The following is a 23,415-nucleotide window of genomic DNA, read 5'->3' on the forward strand; positions in this document are numbered from 1 at the left end:
AGAAGAAATGCCAAACTCACAACAAGATGTGCTTAAATTGGTTAGCCTTTAATCTGAAGTGCTTGATGTTCCTTACATACATAATGTACCTGCATACCGCTAGTGTCAAGTTTGTGCGCACTTGCGTAAATCCAAATGCCACATTAATGTATAATGAAACTGTTTTATGCCAAGGTTTGCTATACACCAATCAAAATGTACTCAGGAATTACTATACTCTGACATATCTTTGCATGATCTCTCATTTTGGCACAATGACAACCCACTGAATCAAGCGTGAGTGACAGAATATTTACTAATCCTTTCTCTCAACATTATTACCAGGGCATCTGGGAATTTAAATCTTGGCACAATACAACTGTAAATGTTACAACTTTCTGGAGCACGCCACATTCAGGAAAATGCAGCACTTTTGAAAAACTGCTTCATGATTGTTGCTAAATTGAAAGCAGTACTCACATACAATCAAACCATTTGTGATATTTGCCTCAACATGTACTACAATTTGTAGTATATGTACGCCTTGTACTATTAAAAAGTCCAGTACTAGTCTTTAACCAAGGCAACATTGGCTACACATCTTGCTGAAAACTCCATATCTCTGTGAGCACAGGATTTCCACATAAATTCACACAAAAGTAGAAAGTGGCAATCTTTTATTCAGTGTAATTATACAGAAAAAGAGTACCTTGACTGATGGCTATACAAAGAGACAGACATTTTCACATGTATTTATAGCCAACTGTAAATGTATAAACAAAACACACACAAAATATGATTCTTTATCAGAGCTGACTGAATTCAAAACCTAACTACATATAGAATTAATTATAACCATATTACCATCTTTATGCCACATGAGCATCCATCTATGTGTAGAAACACATAAGAGTCCCTGTCAGATACAAATCAACTTATTTTAGCACTTTAGTATTACCGTAAAACAGTAACAATCTGTAATGGGGTAACTACTTTTCCCCCTTTTTTTGAAGCATATTTGGACAGAGCATGTTCATGTAGCTAGCACAAAATTGAATGTGTGAATACCTTTTTAACCTTTTACAGTTTGTGTGTGATAAAACATGGCTCGACAATAACTTTTTTGTTTGGTGGCCCGATGGGGCCACCAAATTTGCCCTTTTTTGAAATTTGGTGGCCAGACTTTCATTTTTGGTGGCCCTGGGCCACTGGGCCACCGTTAGTGTTGAGCCCTGGATAAAAGCATGGGAATGAGCTAAATAGTATGCCTGTAATTTACATTTTACTGCGCTGTAACATCTGCACCAGACAAGCAAAGTTTGCCTCACTCTGCCAAATACACACACACACACACACACACACACACACACACAAATCATAAAATTAAAATTCATGCAATAATTCTTGTCTACGCTATTATAGGCACTAAATGCCGGTGGCAAATTCACGAAAATTTCATGCAGCGAAAAAGGCTATCAGCTCCAATTCGCTAAAATTTCATGTCACGATTATTTATGGTTTTACAGTATATGAAGAAGTAGACGCTTACTATTTACAGATAATTTGATGATTAGTTTGACAAGTTTGAATGGACAGTTTAAATCAAAATTTGTTTTTCCCATCAAACCAGTCCATGACAAACTGGCATGTAATATTGACAATTATAAAAACACAAGTCTCCTCTAACCTGTAAGACCTGTTAGTGTGGGATACCATGCAATTGGAAGTCTTGTATCAATTTAGTAATCCCATTACAAACTGTGTACAGCTTCATCACTGATCTCTATGTTACAAGTAAACGCACAGCCGAAGAATCTTGACTTTGAGTTGAATGTTACCAATAAGTGAACGCTTCAATGCACATGTTCGCTGATGGGTAATTCTATTCCAGCAGGCCTGCACTAGACATGGTTTTCTGATGTACCCTGGGGGGCAGCGAATGAAGATTGAATCAATCCAGTCAACCTTCTCTCCCCATGCTGGACTTCCTTTTTCTTTTTTTTTTCCTCTTCTTTTGGCAGCAACACCTGATAGATATTACATAATTTTATCAATTTTGACTCTCATTTATACAGTTTGTACAAAACAGTTCTACCATCACAGCCCTGCTATAGACCACCAGTTCATACTGTAAAACCATAAATTTTCGTGGGCATTTCAATGTTGCAAATTTCGCGAGGGCCGAGATTCGTGAAATTAAAATGCATGCGAATATTCTTCTCTATACTATATGCGTTGAATGCCAGTTGCAATTCGCAAAAAAGGCTGTCGGCTCCAATTCACGAAAATTTTATGCCGCCAATATTTATGGTTTTACAGTATTTGAAATTGTAGATGCTTACTACTTACAAAAAATCTAATGACTTTAATATGAAGTTTGAATGATTATTCATAAATATCTAGCACATTAAAAAACAATTCCTAAACGATGCTGCCTCCCATGCTTCAGATTGCTGTGTATATGTGAATCTGACGTGGCATTTGGCTCCAGTGAGCTATGAAGCAAACCAATTATGAAACATCTACTCCACCAGGTATGAACAAAAATGTTCCCATGAACATATGAAGACTCTTTCAATAGACAAAGATGAGCTAACCTCATCAAACACTTCATGCAGTGTACTGGAATTATTCTCTCAGAGCCAATAACAAAAGGCATCCGACCTTGCATGCGTCGTATCAACTGATGTAGGGAATGTACAAATGAAGACAGGCTGCTGCTACCATGCTAGATTTGTGTAAGGCAAGGGAACCACGAGCATGTGAAGTATCATTCATAGTGTGGAATAACAAGTAACATCTAGGCCAGAGGCTCATTTCATGCCGATGCATAGTTGATGCCGCCATGGGCTGTGGACTGCAGATGCAGTACAATCACACCCTGGGTCAGAGCAATCATAAAACACTAAAACTTGCGCCAGAATTGGGCTCATGGTTAACATGGAATTTATCTATTGCATGCACATAAAAAGCACAATCCATTTTTCGTTAATAGCAGATGACATGATAAAGTTACAATGTACAAAATATTTTGACTACAGGCATCAACTATATTCATAAAATCAACACAAGATCATACCTTTTCTTCCTAAGCAACTCTGGATGTTATTCTGACACTAATGTACAAGAAAGCATCTAATACCATTTCGTATTCAATAACTTTTATACTGATATGTCACTTTATTTGGTTGCATTTAGATCATGCAAGTCTACCCTCAGAGACATTCACTTTGAAACTACAGGTCAATGTACTGCATTAACCCATTGACTTCGAGCTAGTTTTGCTATAACACACATTTCCCATTGACACCTGCCAGAGTGTACTTGGGACTAGTCTTCAACAGGTTAAACATTAATTCTGAATGTTTCCATAATCCATGCTTAAAAGTATCTAGTGATACTGCAAGATTCACTTTCAAAATGCCATTGTCGATTGACGTCAACGATGTGTCCTCTTCAACATTCAACTCTCCACTCCCTTTGTCACTCTGTAAGGAGATTCATGAGCTTTTGGCCAGCATTTACAATATAATGCGACAGTTCATGACTGATATAATATATACAAAAGGCAACTACAATTCTAATGATATACAATAGAGAAGATTTGTGGTTGACTATGTACGTAAGTCCGACATCATTTATAATGTTAAAATACTCCACCACATGAACAGGAGTGTCACCTGAGGTGGAACAGGTAGGGCACTTGACTGATCACCATTAGAGGTACAAAGTGTCAATCTGGTGACCACAGATATAGATGTTTATTACAGTTGTACGCAGCAACTTTTAATACTCGTAGTTACTATAGCAGTAACTCAAAATGTTTGCAGCTGATTGGCTATACCTACACTCACTGCAACGTGCAATACAATGTTGTAAATTGTAATTCCAATTATTTCAAAGCGCTTCATGAAACACAACCCTGATACACAATGGCCATGACTGTGCTGGGGAAACAAAAAAGACAACAAACAACAACCATTTATGCTATTGGTTTAGTTTAAAGCTGTGAAAGACTTGTCTAATACAGCCTACCCCCCCCCCCCCCAAAAAAAAGGAAAAGTAGAAATTACGCGGTGCGTAACATATGTCCCCGCCGGAAGTAGCATTTTGTAACAAAATGTGCAATATAGGTAAAAAATCAAGGTCAAAGGTCAAAGAAGTCAAAGGTCAAAATTCTGTGTAGAAGTTTTGAAGCCCTCACCTAGTGCCATCACATAAAGCAAATGGAATCGAAATTGGGTTAGAAATGGCGAAGGAGTAGCATTTTGTAGCCAATGTACAATATAGGTCAAAAATCAAGGTCAAAGGTCAAAGAAGACAAAGGTCAAAATTCTGTGTAGAAGTTTTGAAGCCCTCACCTAGTGCTATCACATAAAGCAAACGGAATCGAAATCAGGTTAGAAATGGCGAAGGAGTAGCATTCTGTAGCAAAATGCACAATAAAGGTCAAAAATCAAGGTCAAAGGTCAAAGAAGTCAAAGGTCAAAATTCTGTGTAGAAGTTTTGAAGCCCTCAACTAGTGCCATCATATAAAGCAAACGGAATCGAAATCGGGTTAAAAATGGCGAAGGAGTAGCATTTCGTAGCAAAATGTACAATATAGGTCAAAAATCAAGGTCAAAGGTCAAAGAAGTCAAAGGTCAAAATTCTGTGTAGAAGTTTTGAAGCCCTCACCTAGTGCCATCACATAAAGCAAACGGAATCGAAATCGGGTTAGAAATGGCGAAGGAGTAGCATTTTGTAGCAAAATGTACAATATAGGTCAAAGGTCAAGGTCAAAGGTCACGACTGAAATTCTGTGTAGAAGTTTCAAAGCTCCCATGTAGTGCTATCATATAAAGCAAACAGAATCAAAATTGGCTCATAAATGACAGAGAAGTAGCAAATTGAAGATTTTGATCACACACGGACGCACACACGGACACACGGACACACGGACGGACGGACGGACACACGGACGGACGGACACACGGACACACACACGTACGGAGCCCGTTTCATAGTCCCCTGCTCGAACTCGTTCGGCGGGGACAAAAAAACAAAACAAAACAAAACAAAACAAAACAAAACCGAAACATTTTAACATATAAAGGAAGAATATACAGTCAACTGCAATGCATCCTCTTTATCATGAATCGCTGTTTGCCAGAACACAGAGCCTTTCATTCATATTTGAGAAGTTTTCATTCTAAACAATTGACCTTGAAAATTGACCTTTCAACTCCCCATCCACAAAAAAGTATACCGATCTACATGTACTTCTAGCCATCACACCAAGTATTGCTATTGTACAACTTTTTAAGTCACAGCTACGCAAACATTTACAGCTCAAAATGACACTGTTAGCAAAATTTTGGCTACCAATGAACGTCAACTGGTGAATTTTTGCCCTTGTCATTTCACACAACTTTAATTGTTTGTTTATTTTCATTCTTCTTACCAAATATTATGCATGGACATTCCAGGTACAAAAGGCCAGACTAGCCCAGGTAAAACTCAGGATGATTTGTTTGTTTGTTTGTTTGTTTCAATGATTCTGATTACTGTAAAACTAAGAGTGTTCGTGTACATTTTGATTTTGTGAATTTTGCAAGAGTCAAGACTTGCGTAATTAAAATGCACATAATATGAAAGTTCTTGTCTGCACTATATGCATTGAATGTTAGAGGCAACTCGTGAAAATTTCATGCTGCGAAACAGGCCGTCGCCTCCAATTCGCTAAAATTTCATGCTGCGAAAGTATTGTGTTTTGCAGTACTAGATCTGAAATGGTTGGCCGGACAGACATACAACTGGACAACCTTAATAAAAAAACGCCTCCTGTACCAATGGGGGTGGAGACATATCTACCTACAATGCATAACATCTGAGCTAGGGGAAAACCTTTTTTTTTTAAAGGAACCAGCCAAAGGGTTTACTTATGCACAAATTTCTATTAAACTCAAAAGCACTTAACAAAGTTTATACACTGGATTTCGTAGTATTAAAAACAAACACGGTTTACTGCAGAATATTTCTAAAATGGATTAAAGTCACTTCTGTTCCGGAAAAAACTGTGGACTCAATTGCTTATAAATGCTAATTTTACTAAACCCTGCAAATTAAGAATAATGATGAATAATTCAGCACTCGTTCCTGACACATGATAACCAGATAACCCCTCTGAGGTTTAGGAAATCAAAATGGCCTATTTTCAGTGCCAGAGATAATGAAATGCCAATTATCTGCATTTTGTACAACTTACACTGTATACAGGAAAACGTTGTCAGGAGAGGAACTTATTCACACATTTAGAATAAATTCTGTGTATGTGTCCATGCAGTACAAGGCCACTTTGTGAGTCATGTAAGCTTCTTTAGCAGGAAGAGTGAAATGGAAGGGGGTGGGGGAAATGGGGGTAAAAGAAATACACCGAGCTCTGAGCATTTCACACACATGAATGTACATGTAGATGTATGTCGAAACCAAAGATGCAGAGGGTATCTCTGACTACCTCCTCCTACATGACTCATCCACAGCCTCCTCCCTCATCTTCTTTCTCCTCTTCTTTAAAAGATACCTCACTTCCCGATAGCCACTGCTGATGAAAATTGTCTCCACTGATGAATATTTACCCAGCACTGTACCTACATCCCTGGGAAGCTGGCTCCCAACCATTACTCTGACACACTTTGAGGTTCCATGAGTTCCCATTCCCAAAGGCAAGTAAAACTTAATACCTTTTAAATGCAACAGAATCCATGAAGTGATTTTACCATCAGCCATTGGTAGGAAGATGATACAACTGTATACAATCAACTGACCCTCTGTGTTTATTTTCAAACCATACTCTACCAGACAGAGCACTCAACAAACTTTCTCCTTTTACTAAATGTGCCCCGCGCTCAGAACTGCACTTACAGTGTAATACAAATTTGAATGATGTACATGCGTACAACAAAGGCTTTATAAATCTTAACAAATCTCAAATCAAACTTTATCTACACATGTACTTGGTAGCCACGCACAAAAAAGTTTTGCTTATTTTTTTTTTCTTAAATTTTCCAGGAATATGTACACAACCTCTTCTCATGGCTGAATGAAACAAGCAGAAGCTGTGCTCGAGACTCAAGGCAGTGCTGGTGTCAGTTCACTACTGGGTTTTGATTTCAAATCAAAACAAACTTATCCATACACATAATATGTGTACATATGTGTACTGGCACATTATCTATTTTTATCTATTCTTTAATTTGCATTACAGGAATGGCATAGTATTGGTGGAGATGAGGATTGGTCTTAAATACAACTTTTTGCTAGATATCAAGAACTCACTCATGAACTCACTCATAAAATAGTACAGAACATATCATTCTAAGAGGAATTAAAGTTTATTTGATGAAAATCAGTTTCGGAATGGCTGAGACATCCAAAAACAAAATAAAACAAAGAGACTGTAATAAAAGGTGGGTCTCACCTCTTATAAGGATCTTTCTGTTTTGGATATCTCAGCCATTTCCAAACCAATTTTCATCAAATAAACGGTGAATTCCTTTTGGAATCACATGCTCTTTCATATTTCATTTAAGAGGTTTCTCGTTATCTCACCAAAGAAAGTTAGAAACCTGAAGTTAGGTCTCAACCAAAACTATACGATCCCTTTAAATCCTACCTTCATGACATCCAGAACATTAGGTTTTAAGATATTGTACAAAATTAAGAAATGGCTCAAAAAGGAAAAGGAAAAATGAAAAAGGCAAGAAATATTGCTTTTCCTGCATTTCAACAAATGTGTGACAAATGTGTGTCTGGCCACAGAGAATAAGTTACTTTCCTTTGCATGCAGTAAGTCATTAGTGCAATCTTGCAACTTGACTGAAGACAATTTCATCAACTTGGATGTCCCAAGAGGAACATGTTTTTTACAGAAACAATTTCTGTGGTATTCTCAGAGACTCGCGCAAAAACATCCTGACTCTACTCTTGGCAATTTGTCAGACCCAATAACCAAGCATCCATAAGTGTTGTTAAGGACGGTGTACATGTAGGATACAAACTGGCCAACGGTTGCCATGGGCTGGCAATGATCGCCAAGCAGTTCCTGGCCTTATGAAGTCAAATCCCATTGCCAACGATCAAGAATGTTGACAAAAGCTATCCGACAGCAGCTGTTGCTTTGCGCGCGGACTAGACAGGAGTGTGACCGCACTTGCCCGCTAGTTTCATAATTCAGACCCGACACATTTGCACTGTTTTTCTGCCCTTGAAATTAATGCTGTGCATATCTTTGTCCCTATTAGTTTTCTCTTAATACTCATGTTTATAAAATGCACAATGAATTTCAACTATACATTATGATCAAAATGTATGCAGTTTAACGGCACACACAAAATGATATTTATGGATAAGGTGTCACTTATTAAAATGTTGTTCGGCTTTAATACTGGCATGTCTCAAAGTGAAAATACATAAATTACGTAGTTATACAAATTGTACATGCAGCTTTTGACTTACAGTACATTTGAAATGTTTTCTGAAGCATCATTGTAGACACAGAACTGTGGAATACAACACAGCAGAGTGGTATCTATCCATTTGTCGAAAGGCTTCATAGTACAACCCTGTGGGGGTGGGGGATTTTCTGACACACAAGATGAATGCCTAATGTTGCACAACAGCTTGCGGTATGCATGTTTGAAGACTATTAGTAGTGGAAAATATCGGCCAAATGAGCTAAAATTGGTTAGCGTCAACCATCATTTTTTTTTCTTTGTACTGCAGAAATTTATTTTGTACCTCTAACAACACTTATTTATAAGTAATGCTTACCATGTAGATTGACATCACACCTTTTTTACTTGCATTTAATCACTTTTTTTTCTTTTCTTTTCTTTACTGCTGATCTGGGATGACAGATCCAGAAGCTGCCACCATGGTAGGGTCCATGATTTGACCAATGCTGCGTTATGGTGTGTACAGACTGGTCGCACAATCCCCAACCAGTTTATTGCTAAACAGTACCCTATGGTGTGACTGGAAATTGTGATAGGTGTACTGGCTTTTGCAAAATAAGTCATTTGGTCTCAATTCTTTATCTGCTCTGTGAAAGAATTTCTGTCACAACATGACTCTAAATGAACAATATCTCAAATGAATCACATTTGGCTCTGCCACTACCACTACCAGCCCTACTGTCCACAATACCACTATTTTCAAAATATTGGTTCTAAAAGGGTTAAAGGGATGGTATAGTGTGAGTTGAGATGGGAGATTCAGATTTTGACATCTTGTGAGATAATTAGACATCACTTATGAAATGTTAAACAACATACAATTCAAAGAGGAATTCAAAGTTTATGTGATGAAAATCAAAGTTTGAAATGGCAGAGATGTAAAAAAACAAGGTAAAACAGTGTGATCCTAATAAAAGGTGGGGCCTACCTTTTATTAGGACCTCTTTGTTTTGGGATATGACAGCCATTTCTGAACCAATTTTCATCAAATAAACCCTGAATTCCTCTTAGAATTGCATGCTCTTCCATATTTCATAGGAGGTTTTTCATCATCTTATAAAAAAAGTTGGAAACCTGTGAAGCCCCATCTGACCCAAAATTATACCACCCCTTTCAACAGAGCAATCCTCTAATGTCAGTGCACATTTTTAGTGCAGTTCCACCCATTTCAATTTTATGCACTTGTTTCTACCTTACCTGAAAACAATGTTCAATTCAACAGCTGAAATCAACCCAACAAATTCTGTTACTAAGAGTAAACAGAGTCCTTTCAATGTTCTATTTCTCCCCCCCCCCCTTTTCTTACCCAGGGTCCAGTTGCCTGAGCAGGATGCCGAAAAAAAGAAGCTACAGACATGCCTGGGATGTGATGCACTTTCTAAAATAAGAGATAACCTACAGCTTGAGAAAATAAATTTCTTCATCATAAGATATTCCATCTACAGATGTATACAGCTGACATTCATCACCAAGCCAATACAATCAGAATATCAATTAAAACATTCAAACTTGAATGTTCCTTGGTACTGCATGTATATGACAATTTCTGAGTCACTTATATCACAGGAAAATTATAATTATCTTTTTAGATGAATATAAAATTTTTGGTGAAAAGGGCTTTGAACTTCCAGCAAAACTGGCATTGTTGTTTGATTACATTATCTACCTGGAATATGTTTTCATTTTCCACATATAAGCTGATTTTTGCTTATTTTAGCTCAGTCAAATAACCATATAATATTCACTGGCAAATCTTGAAACTTGTGAAGGGTTTGTCTTGCAATGAATAATCAATAAGAGGGCATACATTTAATGTGCAAAGTAAAGGTCTGCACCTGGAGACTAGGAAAACATGCAGCACCTGCCCAAATGATTGTAATAGCCATTCTTATGCAAATTTCACACCAGCTGGGCACAAGACTATCTGGAGCATAATCTGATTTTCAGGCTCTTGTCAAAAACATGAACACTTTTTTTTAAAAGATCTTATGAACAGAATTGAAATGTCAAGCATCTTTAGTCACATTTTATGAATCCATTACATGATTATTGAGAATGTAAAAAGAAACTGAATTCTAGTTTTGAAGGCTTTAGGTCATTTGATATGACATGAGCTCACACTTCATATTTCAACTACAATTATTACCTTGTTTGGCTGTTCATCCAATGATTTTTCTCAAGACTCTACGTACATGAGATTTTAAGATCTTTAATCCTAAAAATTATGTCATGCCTGATATCCCCTGTCATACATTTTATTCAAGACTCCGCTGTAAACGAAGCTATCATCCCTTTTCTCCGTTAGCTTTGTTCTTCACATACTTTATTCAATTAATTCATATTCAATCCAAAATGTCACCTGCCTGTTACCTATTCCGAAGAGAGGCCACTCCAAATCTCCCCATACAGATAGCTATCAAGGATACTTTGGCTAAGTACAAATAGCTAACTAGTAATAACATCACTGATATTCACAGATCAGGATGTTACTTTGTGCCATCGCAAAAGACTTAGGGTGTGTTTATGCTCAATTTGCGAAGGCAGAATCAGCGTTTTGAAACGCTGATTCAAAACGCTGATTCAAAACGTCAGTTCACGGAGCACTGTTTATGCTCACTTTCTTCGAGCCTTGGAAAGAGCGTTTGCGATTGCTTCGCTGACCTCAGTAGAGGCAGGTCAAATTGAGGCGCGCGCTGCGATCGGTGGCCTGGCCTGGGAGAGCAGCTGGGAAAGACATGCGTATGCACAGTACATGGGAAAATTGCACAGGCCAGGGTAGCTGGCTGGCCGGGCGCGCGCTTTTTCACGTGAACCGGAAAGGCGTTTACAAACTGTAGATGACGTCACTCTAAACGCGTATAGAAACGCTGTTGCATTTATGCTTCCCCGTCAAACGTGATTAGTCAGAAATGCTGATCGTAAACGCTCCTTTCTGTGCGTTTTGGATCAGCGTTTCTAGCGAAATGAGCATGAACGCAACGGCGTTTTGCACTAATCACGTTTCAAAAGCCTGATTTTGGCCCCCAAAATGGAAGCATAAATGCACCTTTAGGCCTACAGCTGTTAAAAAAAAAAAAGAAGTACAAAGAAAGGTGAAAAGCACCTTTTAGACAAAAATACCACATCTCATATGTTACTAAAGCATTATCACTTGCAGTAAGCAAAGGCACACACAGATTTACCAATGCAGTGCTTTAGAATTCATATGGCTGGTGATGTGTGCGTGCCATAAAAATCTAAATATATGTTATGTAGACCTACACAAGTGTACATGCATCACATTTTTCCACATTTTCCAGATTTAAGACATGCAGTAGACAATTACTTTTTTAAATAGTTTGTTGTTGAAAAAAATAGTAAGCAATACTATGCACACAAGCCTTTATCATACTCCCTACATGTATGGGATTCTCAAATTTCCTTAGTATAAGACTATCAGGATTCCATGTTTATATGCAAAGGGTTAATTCATACATTTTGCATAGCTTTCTGCCACACTCACAAAGAGAGGGGGAGACTATACGAACAAGGGCATGACCTTTGAACTTACTGGGCACCGAACGAACTCAGCACAACAGGGGAGAGCCTAAAATTCAGAGCCATTTCTTGGAAGAGCCTTCGTTGGCATTCTTTCCATTCTTACTGGGGTAAACGTTTAAAGCGCTCCTTATTTTTCTGATTTTCTAAAGCATGTACAAAGGATCAGGTATGTTGCAAGGCTATTTAAGGGCATTATTAACCATCTGCAGATGAAACAAAGACTCAGCTTTAGTGCTTCAAAATAGTTCTAAAATATGAATTAGGGATAGAAACAACCAATGTAAAAACAGTAATCAATATAATCAATGTTAAGCATTGTTAAATATACAAAATGTGGACAATAGTTCTAGTAAAGTAGTGTCTCTATAATAAACCGTCTACAGTTATGGTTTACTGAAAAAATACTGATAACTCCTTATATTTTAGGTTTTATTGCAAAACTTTTTTATGGTAAGATGTTTTGTGATACAACTGACCTACACATACATGTATGCATCAAATGTGATAACTCGAATACTTTTTAAGTTACTGCTCGCAATCGTAAACAATACCTTTAACCCATTGAGGGCGGTTTGATATTACTACAACACGCATTTCCCATAGATGCTTACCCAAGTATACTCGGGACTCGTCCTCAACCGGTTAAGAGTGAAACACATAGAATGTTTGCACACACTAAGGTCAGGGCACGTTTTCATAAAAGATGTCAGGCCTAATGAGTTGTCAGTCTCTGACAATTTCAGTAAAATTCTTGGTTTTGTTTTGCTGAGAAGCTCTGGTCACTGACTGTTACCATGGTAATTGACAGAGACTGATAGCTTGTCAGGGCTGACAACTTTCATGAAACGGTACCCAGATACATGATTTATTAAGTAAGACATGATGGCAAAGTGATTTACCATCGGTCATAATTCGAATGAATGTATTAAAGAACCTTCAAAAGTCGGTGGGTTTTCACTAAATTTTGCTTTACTTTAATACAAAGACTTGGTCATGATACATTTTACATGTATATTTCATTCAATAATAAATGTCTAAGAAGTTTTGTTTTACCAAAACAAAATTGTTCTAAGAAGGGAACTACATTGCAGGTACACAATATTTCATTCCAAGGCAATGAATACATAACACTTGCCATACATTCTGACCTTGTAGTCTACAGATTTTCTACAAATCTAACCACTAATTCTAGCTTTTGGGCATATTTCTCTAATAATTACAGCGTACAAGGATGCTTATATCAATGACTTCTATGATACTGCATCCATATTATATAACAAGTGTTTTTCTTCAACTTTTAAATATGTCATTTGACCCCTCCAGCCATACTATCTAGTGTCTATGCTGACATCTCTTGGTAAACATACTACTGTACATACCTGTACTGTACAAAGTTCTCTCTCTACTTTTCCCGCTAGTGCAAGAATTAATCTTGGCAGGAAATCAAGAGTGAAACTGGGCTCTATTGATCACACAATGATAAACATATCATTGAACAAGAAAGTAAACATGTACAATATTATAAACCTTCTTTTTTTTTTCACGAATTGAGACTCCTTTTGCTTCCTGCAGTTGAAACTTAACTTTCTCTACCATCACATTCACTTTAGAACTATCAAATGATCAATATCGCCATTTTCTATCAATGAGTTTTTTTGTTTTTTTTTATTCTCATCTTCTAATTCAACAAGGTTAAAGGGATCGTACAGTTCTGGTTGAGACCTAATTTCAGGTTTCTAACATTTTTAAGTGAGATAATGAGAAATCTCTTATGAAATATGAAAGAGCATGTAATTCTATGAGGAATTCAACATTTATTTGATAAAAATTGGTTTTGAAATGGCTGAGATATCCAAAAAAGAGCGATTCTACTAAAGTGTGGGACCCACACTTTGTAACGATCGCATTGTTTTACTTTGTTTTTGGATGTTTCAGTTATTCCAAACCCGATTTTCATCAAATAAACTTTGAATTCCTCTTAAAATGGTATGCTCTGTGCTATATCATAAGTGTTTTCTTGGTATCTCGCAAAAACTTAAAAGTCCAATTCTCATCTCCACCAATACTGTACTATCCCTTTAACAGCATCTTTATTTGAAATCTGTAACAAGCCTTTTATGACCAAGACGACCGTCTATATAAATCATTTTTTTACTTACAACTCTCTCTTCATGTAATTTCATACTAAATACATGCAGTATATAAGCTGACCATCTGATAACACACACACACACACACACACACACACACACACACACACACACACACACACAATATCACAGTTCCTGAGAGCAACTGTGGCTAAAGGCCGTGTCACACCAGCCTTGCGTGCGACTTGCAAAGAACAATTTTGACTACCCGGAGGTCCCCATAGATATCCGCACATGACAGTACCTAGCATGTATCTCAAAAGTAGTCGCCCGGAGGTGCGCACGCATATTTTTTTTACCGGCAACCGTGTTTAGGCCCTGTCACACCTTTCCGGGCAAGCTACTTGGGCTTGTTACGTGTAGGGATTTTCTAGCATACCGGACATTCCTGAGGGCGGAAAAGGATTTGTGCGAGTCAGCGCATGTGTCTTACTTGCTGGACGCGTTATACTTGCGAGTATACTGTGTGACCTTTGTACCAGTCGCGTGGGGGCTGACAACTTAGTGAAGGAATTCCTCTAATGGAATGGCTGAAATCTCACAGAATTTTATTATCTTGGCTGCATACGGGACTGCGAAGTACCTGCGTGGGAATTGCCTGGGAAGTACTGCCGCTAAGGGTCTCCTACTGGCGTTCTGCGTGGACCTCTACGGGCATTCCCGCGACTCACCCGGAAAAGTTTTGGTCGTGCTCAAAACTTGGCTGCGGTTACATCGGACTTGCGTGAGCATCTCCGGGCAACTACGTGCTAGATACTGTCAGGTGCGGACCAACTGCAGAGAGCTCCTTGGAGTAAATTTGTTTCCCAGCAAGTCAAGCCGCAGAAGTTCCCCCGTACGGTATGACAAGGCATGAATGAAAATTGCAAACATTCTTGTTCGCCCGCTGAAAATCTTCTACGTGCTGGAAACTACCTCCTCGCCACAAGCCCGCGTTATGGTGTGACACGGCCTTAAACCAATAAACATGAAAGTTCTGTTTACAGAGGAATGCACTGCTTACATGGACAGTTGTACAAGACCCTCTTTCAGTTTTGGTTGATTCTCCTAGTTACAGGGAATGGTTTTGAGTAATTCTTGTCTACACCTGAACAAACTCCACAACATTTTTATCACGGCAGTCTTGTATTTCACAATTCAAAACTGAAATATTACAACTTGGTGAATGCTGTCCGAGACTACAAAACAATGTCTACATAAATGAAACCAATAACTTTAGAATGGTTTGCAATTTTCTATACACTATTGAATCATTTCATTCACTACCGACTGAGGAATAATTTGTTCTATTGTAATGGTATGTGAGAAAAATAAAATATTCATTATTAAGTTCTGCAGCAACAGATCATTTCACATCATAAATCACACACACACACACACACTCACACACACACAGCCATCACCATCGTGAATAGGCCAGCATATTTTTGACACTAGAAAGGCAGGAAAGATGGCTCAGAAATATACAATTCCGACAGCGCAGAGTAACAGTCTTTGGCAAAAGGCCAAGGTGATTCACAGTGAATCACACAGCAGAGCTGGAGTTGGACAACTACCACAGTAGTACCAGGGGGTCCTTTTGAATACGGTCAAGTTGCTTCTGATACCAGGAGATTTAAAACATGAAAATGTTAAAAATGATTGTTAGGTAACTGTACTTGCCTTATGCTTCTGTAACTGAAGCAAAATATGATCTGTTATGTGTATTTTAGGTCATTTGTGTAACTGTCTATTTGTGATGACCTGTAAATTGTAGCCTTTGTAATGCTCTGATAATCCCACCCCTTGCAAGAAAAAAAAAAAAACATTCTGAATAATACTAATATTGTTTGCTCTTGATGATTAAAGGCAAAAATTCCTATAAAAATTCTACATAGCATGGACTGGCAAAACTGACACAAAATGCTAACAATTAGCAACAAAATTTTCCCCATTGGTTATATGTAAGAACTTTGATCAATAATTTTTTTTAAATGTTGTAATGCTCCCTCAAAGCAACTTCTATGTATGTCCAAATCACACTAAAACAACTTGAACAATTATCTCAAGATCATAATGCAAACAAAACTCCATATGAGTTACTTAAAAAAAAAAAAAAACTGCACTATACTTTTAATCATTATTTCAAGACTTGCCACGACATCGAGCTTGTCTACTTGTAGGTATGAACAAATGTCATAATTGAATATAGTGACATGTGTCTTTGTACCTTGAATAGGGTAGCTGAACAAAAATGCTCACTTTTGTTTTATTAATAAATGCACTGAAATAAATTGATATTTGACCCACTACTACCTGGCATAATTGCTACCAAAAATTATGTAAATCATTACTTTCCATATTTCCATTGCCTGGAATCAAACCTGTGGTGCTTTACAACCTTGGCTGCTTTAATGCAAATATGACAAAATGCATTTTTTGGAGCCTTGCACAGAAGATGAACTTTTACAATCTAAAGGAAAGCTTACATGCCCCGCAAGATACAATCTTTGTGTATGAGGAAACAAAATGAACTTGCGACATTCACAAATATGTACATGCAACAATATTAATTAACACTTTCCCACAGGACACTTATTCCGCGTAGGGTGCCATGATACTGATTGACAAGCATTAGTGTAAAACGAGGAATATTCGTGTGCATTTTAATTTAGCAAATTTCGCGAGAGCCAAGATTCGCGAAATTAAAGTGCACTCGAAAGTTCTGGTCTACACTACATGTATATGCATTGAATGCCAGTGGCAATTCGTGAAAATTTAATGCCGCGAAAAAGGCCATCGGCTCCAATTCATTAAAATTTCATGCCACGAATATATCATGTTTTACATTACATGTACAATGTACAGCTGTTGGCTTTAACTTTTACCTGTTCTATTGCTTATTTTCGGTTTTAAAAAAAAAGTAATTCTCTGAGGTTAATTCTACTTTAAAGAGGAATTCCAGTCCAGTTATAAGCTAGTCTGCTATTAAAAGAGTAAAATCTTATGAGTTAACAGTGAAAATTTTATCAAAATCAGATAAAAATTAGGGAAGTTATGATTTTGTAAAGTTTTGCTAATTTGTGCAGAACATTTCTCCAATAGGTGATATGATATATATTATGCAAATGAGTAAGTTGATGATGTCATCACCTCACAATTTTCCATTGACAGTGTACAAAAAAAATGGTGAAAATTCACTGTTTCTGTTAGTATAGGGTTAAACATGTTATTTCTGGTTGAATACCTTCAGAATCATGATTAGTTAGATGTACACTGTATAGAGGGATTTGAGACTGGAGTGTAATTGTGTTCGAATGAAAAACTGGAAATGTAAAAATATTATGGACAAGCTGTATGGCAAAGTTGTGAGGGTATGACATCATCACTTCACCATTTGCATATTTATATTGACTGTTTCAATGAAAAATCAGTGAAACTTTAAAATGTCTTAACTTCCATATTTTTCATCAGATTTTGATCAAGTTTTTATTGTTGTGCTAGGTAAATTTACTCCTTCTTTTCAGACTAACTTTCATCTGCACTGGAATTCCCCTTAACACAGAAAGTCTTTTGTGCCATTTTCTGATTTTGCTTGATTATCAGTAAGTCTACACAATACCGCTCTCGACTAAACTATTTCACTTCAAGTAATTAATGTAATTCTAATACTGTATACTCTTTCATGTGTACATGGTACCTAATACCCTAATACAAATGATAGGCTTTTTAGACTTCTTTATGACACAATCACACAAGTATTATTTCAATTTTTTAATACCAATGCTTGTTACATTGTTCATTCACATACAAGAGCAATGGGCAGAATAATGCACAAGATGGAAAAAAATGTGATATTGTTTTCAATTAGCCAGTTTTCCAATGATAGTAATACACAAGACTCACAAATCTGTACAGGAGAACTTCCAACTTCTGTCAAGGTAATCAGAGCGGAAGTTACACACAAGTACACTGTACTTGTTGTATTTGAGCACAATTCAGCAAATATGAAGAAAGTTATGACTACATGTACATAATGAGTGAATATCAGTAATTTTACACAACACGGACCTTGAAAGATCAAACTGTGACATTGATTGCCTAGTCCTGCTATTTATTTTCTGTTTGCAGCATAGGGAGTAATTTCAGATTTTATATCGATTTCTTTATTCAAATATGAAGAAAAGAAGGAATATTCCAATTTTTGTACACAGCAAACACAATGTCTCATGCAATTATAAGGGTTACAGGCTGTACATGTGTACAAGTTCAAAGTTCTAACTTTGTACGCCTTTGTCCCAATATGATACTGAAAGATAAGCTACTCATTTCTCTTTTAGGCAAATCATCCTTGGAGAAGTACTGATGAATTTGTTCTTTATCACATTTCAAAGATCTGTTGACAGAGGAAGTTGGAACTATAATTTGTACACAGTACATTATCCATCAAACAAAGCTGAGATGCCACTAATAAACTACCATGGGAATGAGTATGTAAAGTTGGAAGGAACACTTTTCTAGTGTTTACCTGGAGATACTATCTTTTACAAAATTAATTTACAGGGGAAACAATCAATTACTTGACATGCAAGTTGTCAAACCTTGATTACTGTAATACCATTGAAATCAAAGAATTATGCTCTTCAGTCTGCATACCTAACTATTCCTGAATATGGTTGAAGAACTTGGAATACTGATGGTCAAATCATGACCAAAGACTGTCCTTCATTCTTCACTTTCATACCTCACCCTTCTTACGTATATTGTTTACAGTATACTGTACTAACTTAGTAGTCAAGTCATGGCCAGCATTTTAAAATGTTTTATTCAGTATCAAAGGGACTGTACAGTACTGGTTGAGGTAGGGATTCATGTTTTGAACATCCCTAAGTGAGATAATGAAAAGCCTCTTATGAAATATGAAAGAGCATGTAATTTTAAGAAGGATTCAACGTTTATTTGATGAAAATTGGTTTTCAAATGGCTGAGATATCCAAAAAAGTGCTAATAATAAAAGGCGACATGCCCCAACTTTATTAGTATCTCTTTGTTTCACCTTGTTTTTGGATATCTCAGCCATTTCAAAACCGATTTTCATCGAATAAACTTTTGATACCCCTTAAAACTGCATGCTCTTTGACATCTCATAGAGTGCTTTCTGAATATCTCACAAAACGTTAAAAGCTAAATCTTCACCTCGACCAGAACTGTACATACCCTTTAAGGATTAAACAAAAGAAACAATTGTTTACTTACTTTCTCTTATTTGCCTTGCTAAAAGACAGCAGTCAGGTCAAGTTAAAAGCTAAAGACTGCCTACAAACAAACGAGTTGATTTTAACAGAATATGTCAAAATGACTGTCCCAGAACTTACATCAAAAGGCCAGAAAATCGTTATATGTGTCTCACTTTTTTTTTTTGCTGTCTTCAAAACAAAAACAAAAAACAACAGCAAAAACAACTTTTTCATTAGGGGAAAGTCCACCCTAAAATTGGTTTGTGTCAATACAAGCAGATGAATGAGGAACAAGACAGTGAAAGTTTGAGCAAATATTGATCAGAACAAAGACGGATATTTTTGAAGTTGTGATCGATAGCACAAATTGCACAAGTTGCACAAATTAGCAACTCCATGATGCAGCAGCATGAGAGCTCACCATCCAATGAATAAAATTCCACAAAATTTGTTTTTGTTTTTTGTTTTTGCATTACTGAAACAGTTTTGTATCTTTTGCACAGGTGTTGTGCAGAAAAGTATTACTTTTTCATTCTTTTTTTTCGTTACTAAAGTATGACTTTTAAAAGGGCGCATAATAATGTACAACTAACAATTTACTTGATGGGAAGATGGCAAAAACAGCACAGAGCAAACAGGGCTGAAGTCACTTTCAAAAGAATTTGATTCATCTTTCTCGGTCAGATGCTTTTTTTTTCTGTTCAATTTCATGTCAGAAACAGTGCAAATCTGCAAGGTCAATGGTTTCACCTTTCAAAGATTTCTGAGATGATACCATTACCAAATCTACACTGCAAGTGATTGTGATTAAAGTGCACTCCTGTTAAAACGAACACAGTTATAGTAAAATTCTCGTTACAACAAAATAAAAATTCAAGTCCCGAAGTTATCTATATATCTCTATACTCTAATTGTTTGACCATAAGGAAGTTTTGATAAACGAAAGAAAACCACTGATCCCAAGAAATTTGTTGTAACGGGAGTGCTACCTACACTACATTACTGTACATGACAACATGCGAAACTTTCAAATCCAATTTCTGACATATCTTTGGCCGACTGTACTTATTGATGAGTTAATTCCATGTGATCATACTGTAAGTTACTGTTTGTTGAAACAACAACAGAATGAAATTCAGTGAACAAGAAACTGGTAATACTTGAAACCACTTGGATGATGGTATGAAAGTTTTAAAAAAATGTTATGTGTAACACTTTCAAAATCTTTCATGAAATTTCAGCAGTTTGCATGGAGGAAAAAAAAAATCTTTCAATGTTGGGAATGAATAAATGTGCACACAACACAAAGTCATCCTATGCAGCTGGGTGCCAAGGGCCTGCTTTATTAAAACTTCTACTTCCATGGTGCTTCTCATCAAAGCCTGTTCAGCAACTGGATGAGGGAACAAGAAACAGGACTGTCAAAGCTCTCAAGTTCTACATAAACTCTCTCTAGTGCCATCATTTCTGAACATCTGAACATGTTAACATGTGAGCCGTATAGCTGAAGGATATAAATCTTTGGCAAGATCTTTTTTTTTTTTTGGCAAGTTTCTTGATACATTTGACTGATTTGCAACTTTTCCTTTCAGCATGTCACAATTTTTCTTTTTGAATAGTGCTCTGAATGCTATATAAAATGTTAGCATGTTGCTGCAACACGTTTAAACCTAACAATTGCAAAGTCTACCCTATCAACATACATCACAGCATAGGCAAGCACAAAGAAAAATGTACAAAATGTTTAGATGTGAACAGTCTTCCAAACCCAGTTTTCTCCATTACAAAACAATACAAGGAGGTCAAAAAAGACAATTTCTTTTCTTGAAGTGTCTGAGAAAAATGAAAGTTTCAAACCAAGTACAAATTGCAATACAACAAAATATTTCATAAGCAGTGAAGCACAAGTTGTTGATTACCAATACCAGTACTTGTCCAATTCAAGGCTATCTTTTTATGAGTGGAATAATGATGGCAATAATTACATTTCATGACAAATCAAATAGCGTGTGCATAAAAGAAAAAGTAAAGAAGTTTGACACTGCCACACATTTAATACACTGTGTTCAAACAGGCTTGTGAATGAAAATATGATCATCTTTACATGTATATGTTTGTTTATGTAAGTACTAAATTTGCCATTGCATGTAACCACTGGTGGCCTTTGTAATCTTATTATTTGGGCTGTCTTTCAGCCTTCAGCAATGTTGTTGCTCCCAGAAGTAAAAAGCACAACACCTGCACAAGTTTACTATAATGGTAATTTCCTTCAACCCCTATCATACATGTACAGGCTTATTTCAGACAGTACTGGTCCACACACACGTGCACTTGCACTTCGTGCAGCAGCATGCTCACTACCCAGGCACCCAAACAAAGCCAGGACTTTTTGACAAAGCACATCAGGTCGCTGGATGGCTCTGGTACATCGCCACACATAACACATGTGTACGCTTCTCGCCCAGACGCTCCGTGGCTCCCACACAGACGGCAATCTTTTGTGTATGGCTGCACGTCAGAGCTCCGGGACTTTTACTTGTGGGAGCTAACGGTAAAGCAGGAGCCATGTATGTACGCATGGCTTCACCTGCGCACTGCACACAAAAACTGGCTTGGAAACAGCAGCGCTCAAGACCTGGAAATAAAGTGATGCCGGAGCGCTCGGCATTTTCAGACTTACAGATTGAACAAGTATTACCTATGCTATCCCAAATATGAATTATTACTTATCAAATGAGCGAATGGACACTTATTACACAGTTTCTTTCGGTCTAAGTTTAAAGATTCGCGTACAAATTGAAAAGGAGCTCTCAGTCGCTAATAACAGCGACGCACGTAATACCATACCCATAAAAACACACACGCACATAGACACCGCTTATGCACACATGCACTGGTTGAAGCTCGCAGATCGCCTCTACGCACAAGCTCGGCACACAATCGTCGCATGCATGCACACAGCACAGAAAACTGCTCGATGACGATAGCCAAGCTACGCACAGACAGCCAGCGAGACGCTATCTCCATGTGTGCATAATCGACCCCTCGCAAAACCAAAACAAAGACATAGACACAAGTGAAAACGTGGGTTGTTCTTGAATTCTGCTGAATATCTACATACCTAAGGCAACAGGAGGGGTAAACCAGGCTTTAGGAGGGGGTGTGCCTTTGTTGTGAACATGTCCCAAGACTTGGCCGACAGTATTCCGTGTCTGAGTTTCTTGTCTAAACCAATCCGTGATTCGATTTTTCTCCAGACTTCCATTGAAGATGACAATTAGTTTCATGTTGTTGCTCCTACTCGCTCGGGCCAAATTATCAATAAAGTGGAACATACTGTTCCACTGCCCTCCACAAACCCAGTCTGTAAAGCTCCCGCCATAGAGACGATGAAGGCAGCTATCGGCATCTATTATCAAAAGTAAGGGATCCTGCCCAACCAATGCTCTCCCTCTTTTACCAGTGTTGTTTAGTCGCTTCCGAGCAAGTTGTCCCAGGTCCACTCGGACGCATGCTTGCTGACAATTCCGCTCAACGTAGTCTAAAAACCCCAAAATACCCATGGCTCCAGGCTTGTGACTTATTCCAAAGTATAGTTACAACATACAAGGTTTGTTGTTCCCCAAATTGGTCCACAGTTTTGTATATAAATCGTGGATGTTCGAAGAACATACATCCAAACGATGGAGTCCATCCATCTACGTACGCGCCATGTGCTCTTCAAAAGCAGACAAAAGCCGTCATGCGCATGCGCAGGATTCTAAAATCATTGGAATCTTGGGTTCCGTCGAGCAGTCGTGAACACGAGTAGAAGTAGTATGAGTAGTCAACGTAAACACTGCAATCTCGGAGACAATATCAATTACCGCGGAAAATCAAATTGCGAAATATTATCACACATTTCCCGTAATACTAATAGACCGACTGCGTATAATTCATAGTGTATTTTAATCCAAATGTCTCTCAACTGATCGCAATGTAATACTAGTAAGGACAATATAATTATAATGTCATAAACGTCTCGACAAGCCTAGT

The 23,415-nt window shown here is 37.4% G+C and overlaps 1 protein-coding gene across 2 annotated transcripts in view; it reads right to left on the reverse strand.

Moving 5' to 3' along the window:
* Positions 1-23,083, reverse strand: part of LOC139743773 (constitutive coactivator of PPAR-gamma-like protein 1 homolog) — a 47,745-nt gene extending 24,662 nt beyond the window's left edge. For both annotated transcript variants that reach the window (XM_071654226.1, XM_071654225.1), the window contains exon 1: positions 22,502-23,083. In XM_071654226.1, the coding sequence (XP_071510327.1) occupies positions 22,502-22,943 (442 nt within the window). In that variant the 5' untranslated portion in view covers positions 22,944-23,083. The remainder of the gene's footprint in view (positions 1-22,501) is intronic.
* Positions 23,084-23,415: the final 332 nt, after the last annotated feature.

This window comes from Diadema antillarum, unplaced genomic scaffold, assembly GCF_040938485.1.
Source record: "Diadema antillarum isolate AM-2024a unplaced genomic scaffold, OU_Dant_1.0 seq00001105_RagTag, whole genome shotgun sequence".
Classification (NCBI taxonomy): Eukaryota; Metazoa; Echinodermata; class Echinoidea; order Diadematoida; family Diadematidae; genus Diadema; species Diadema antillarum.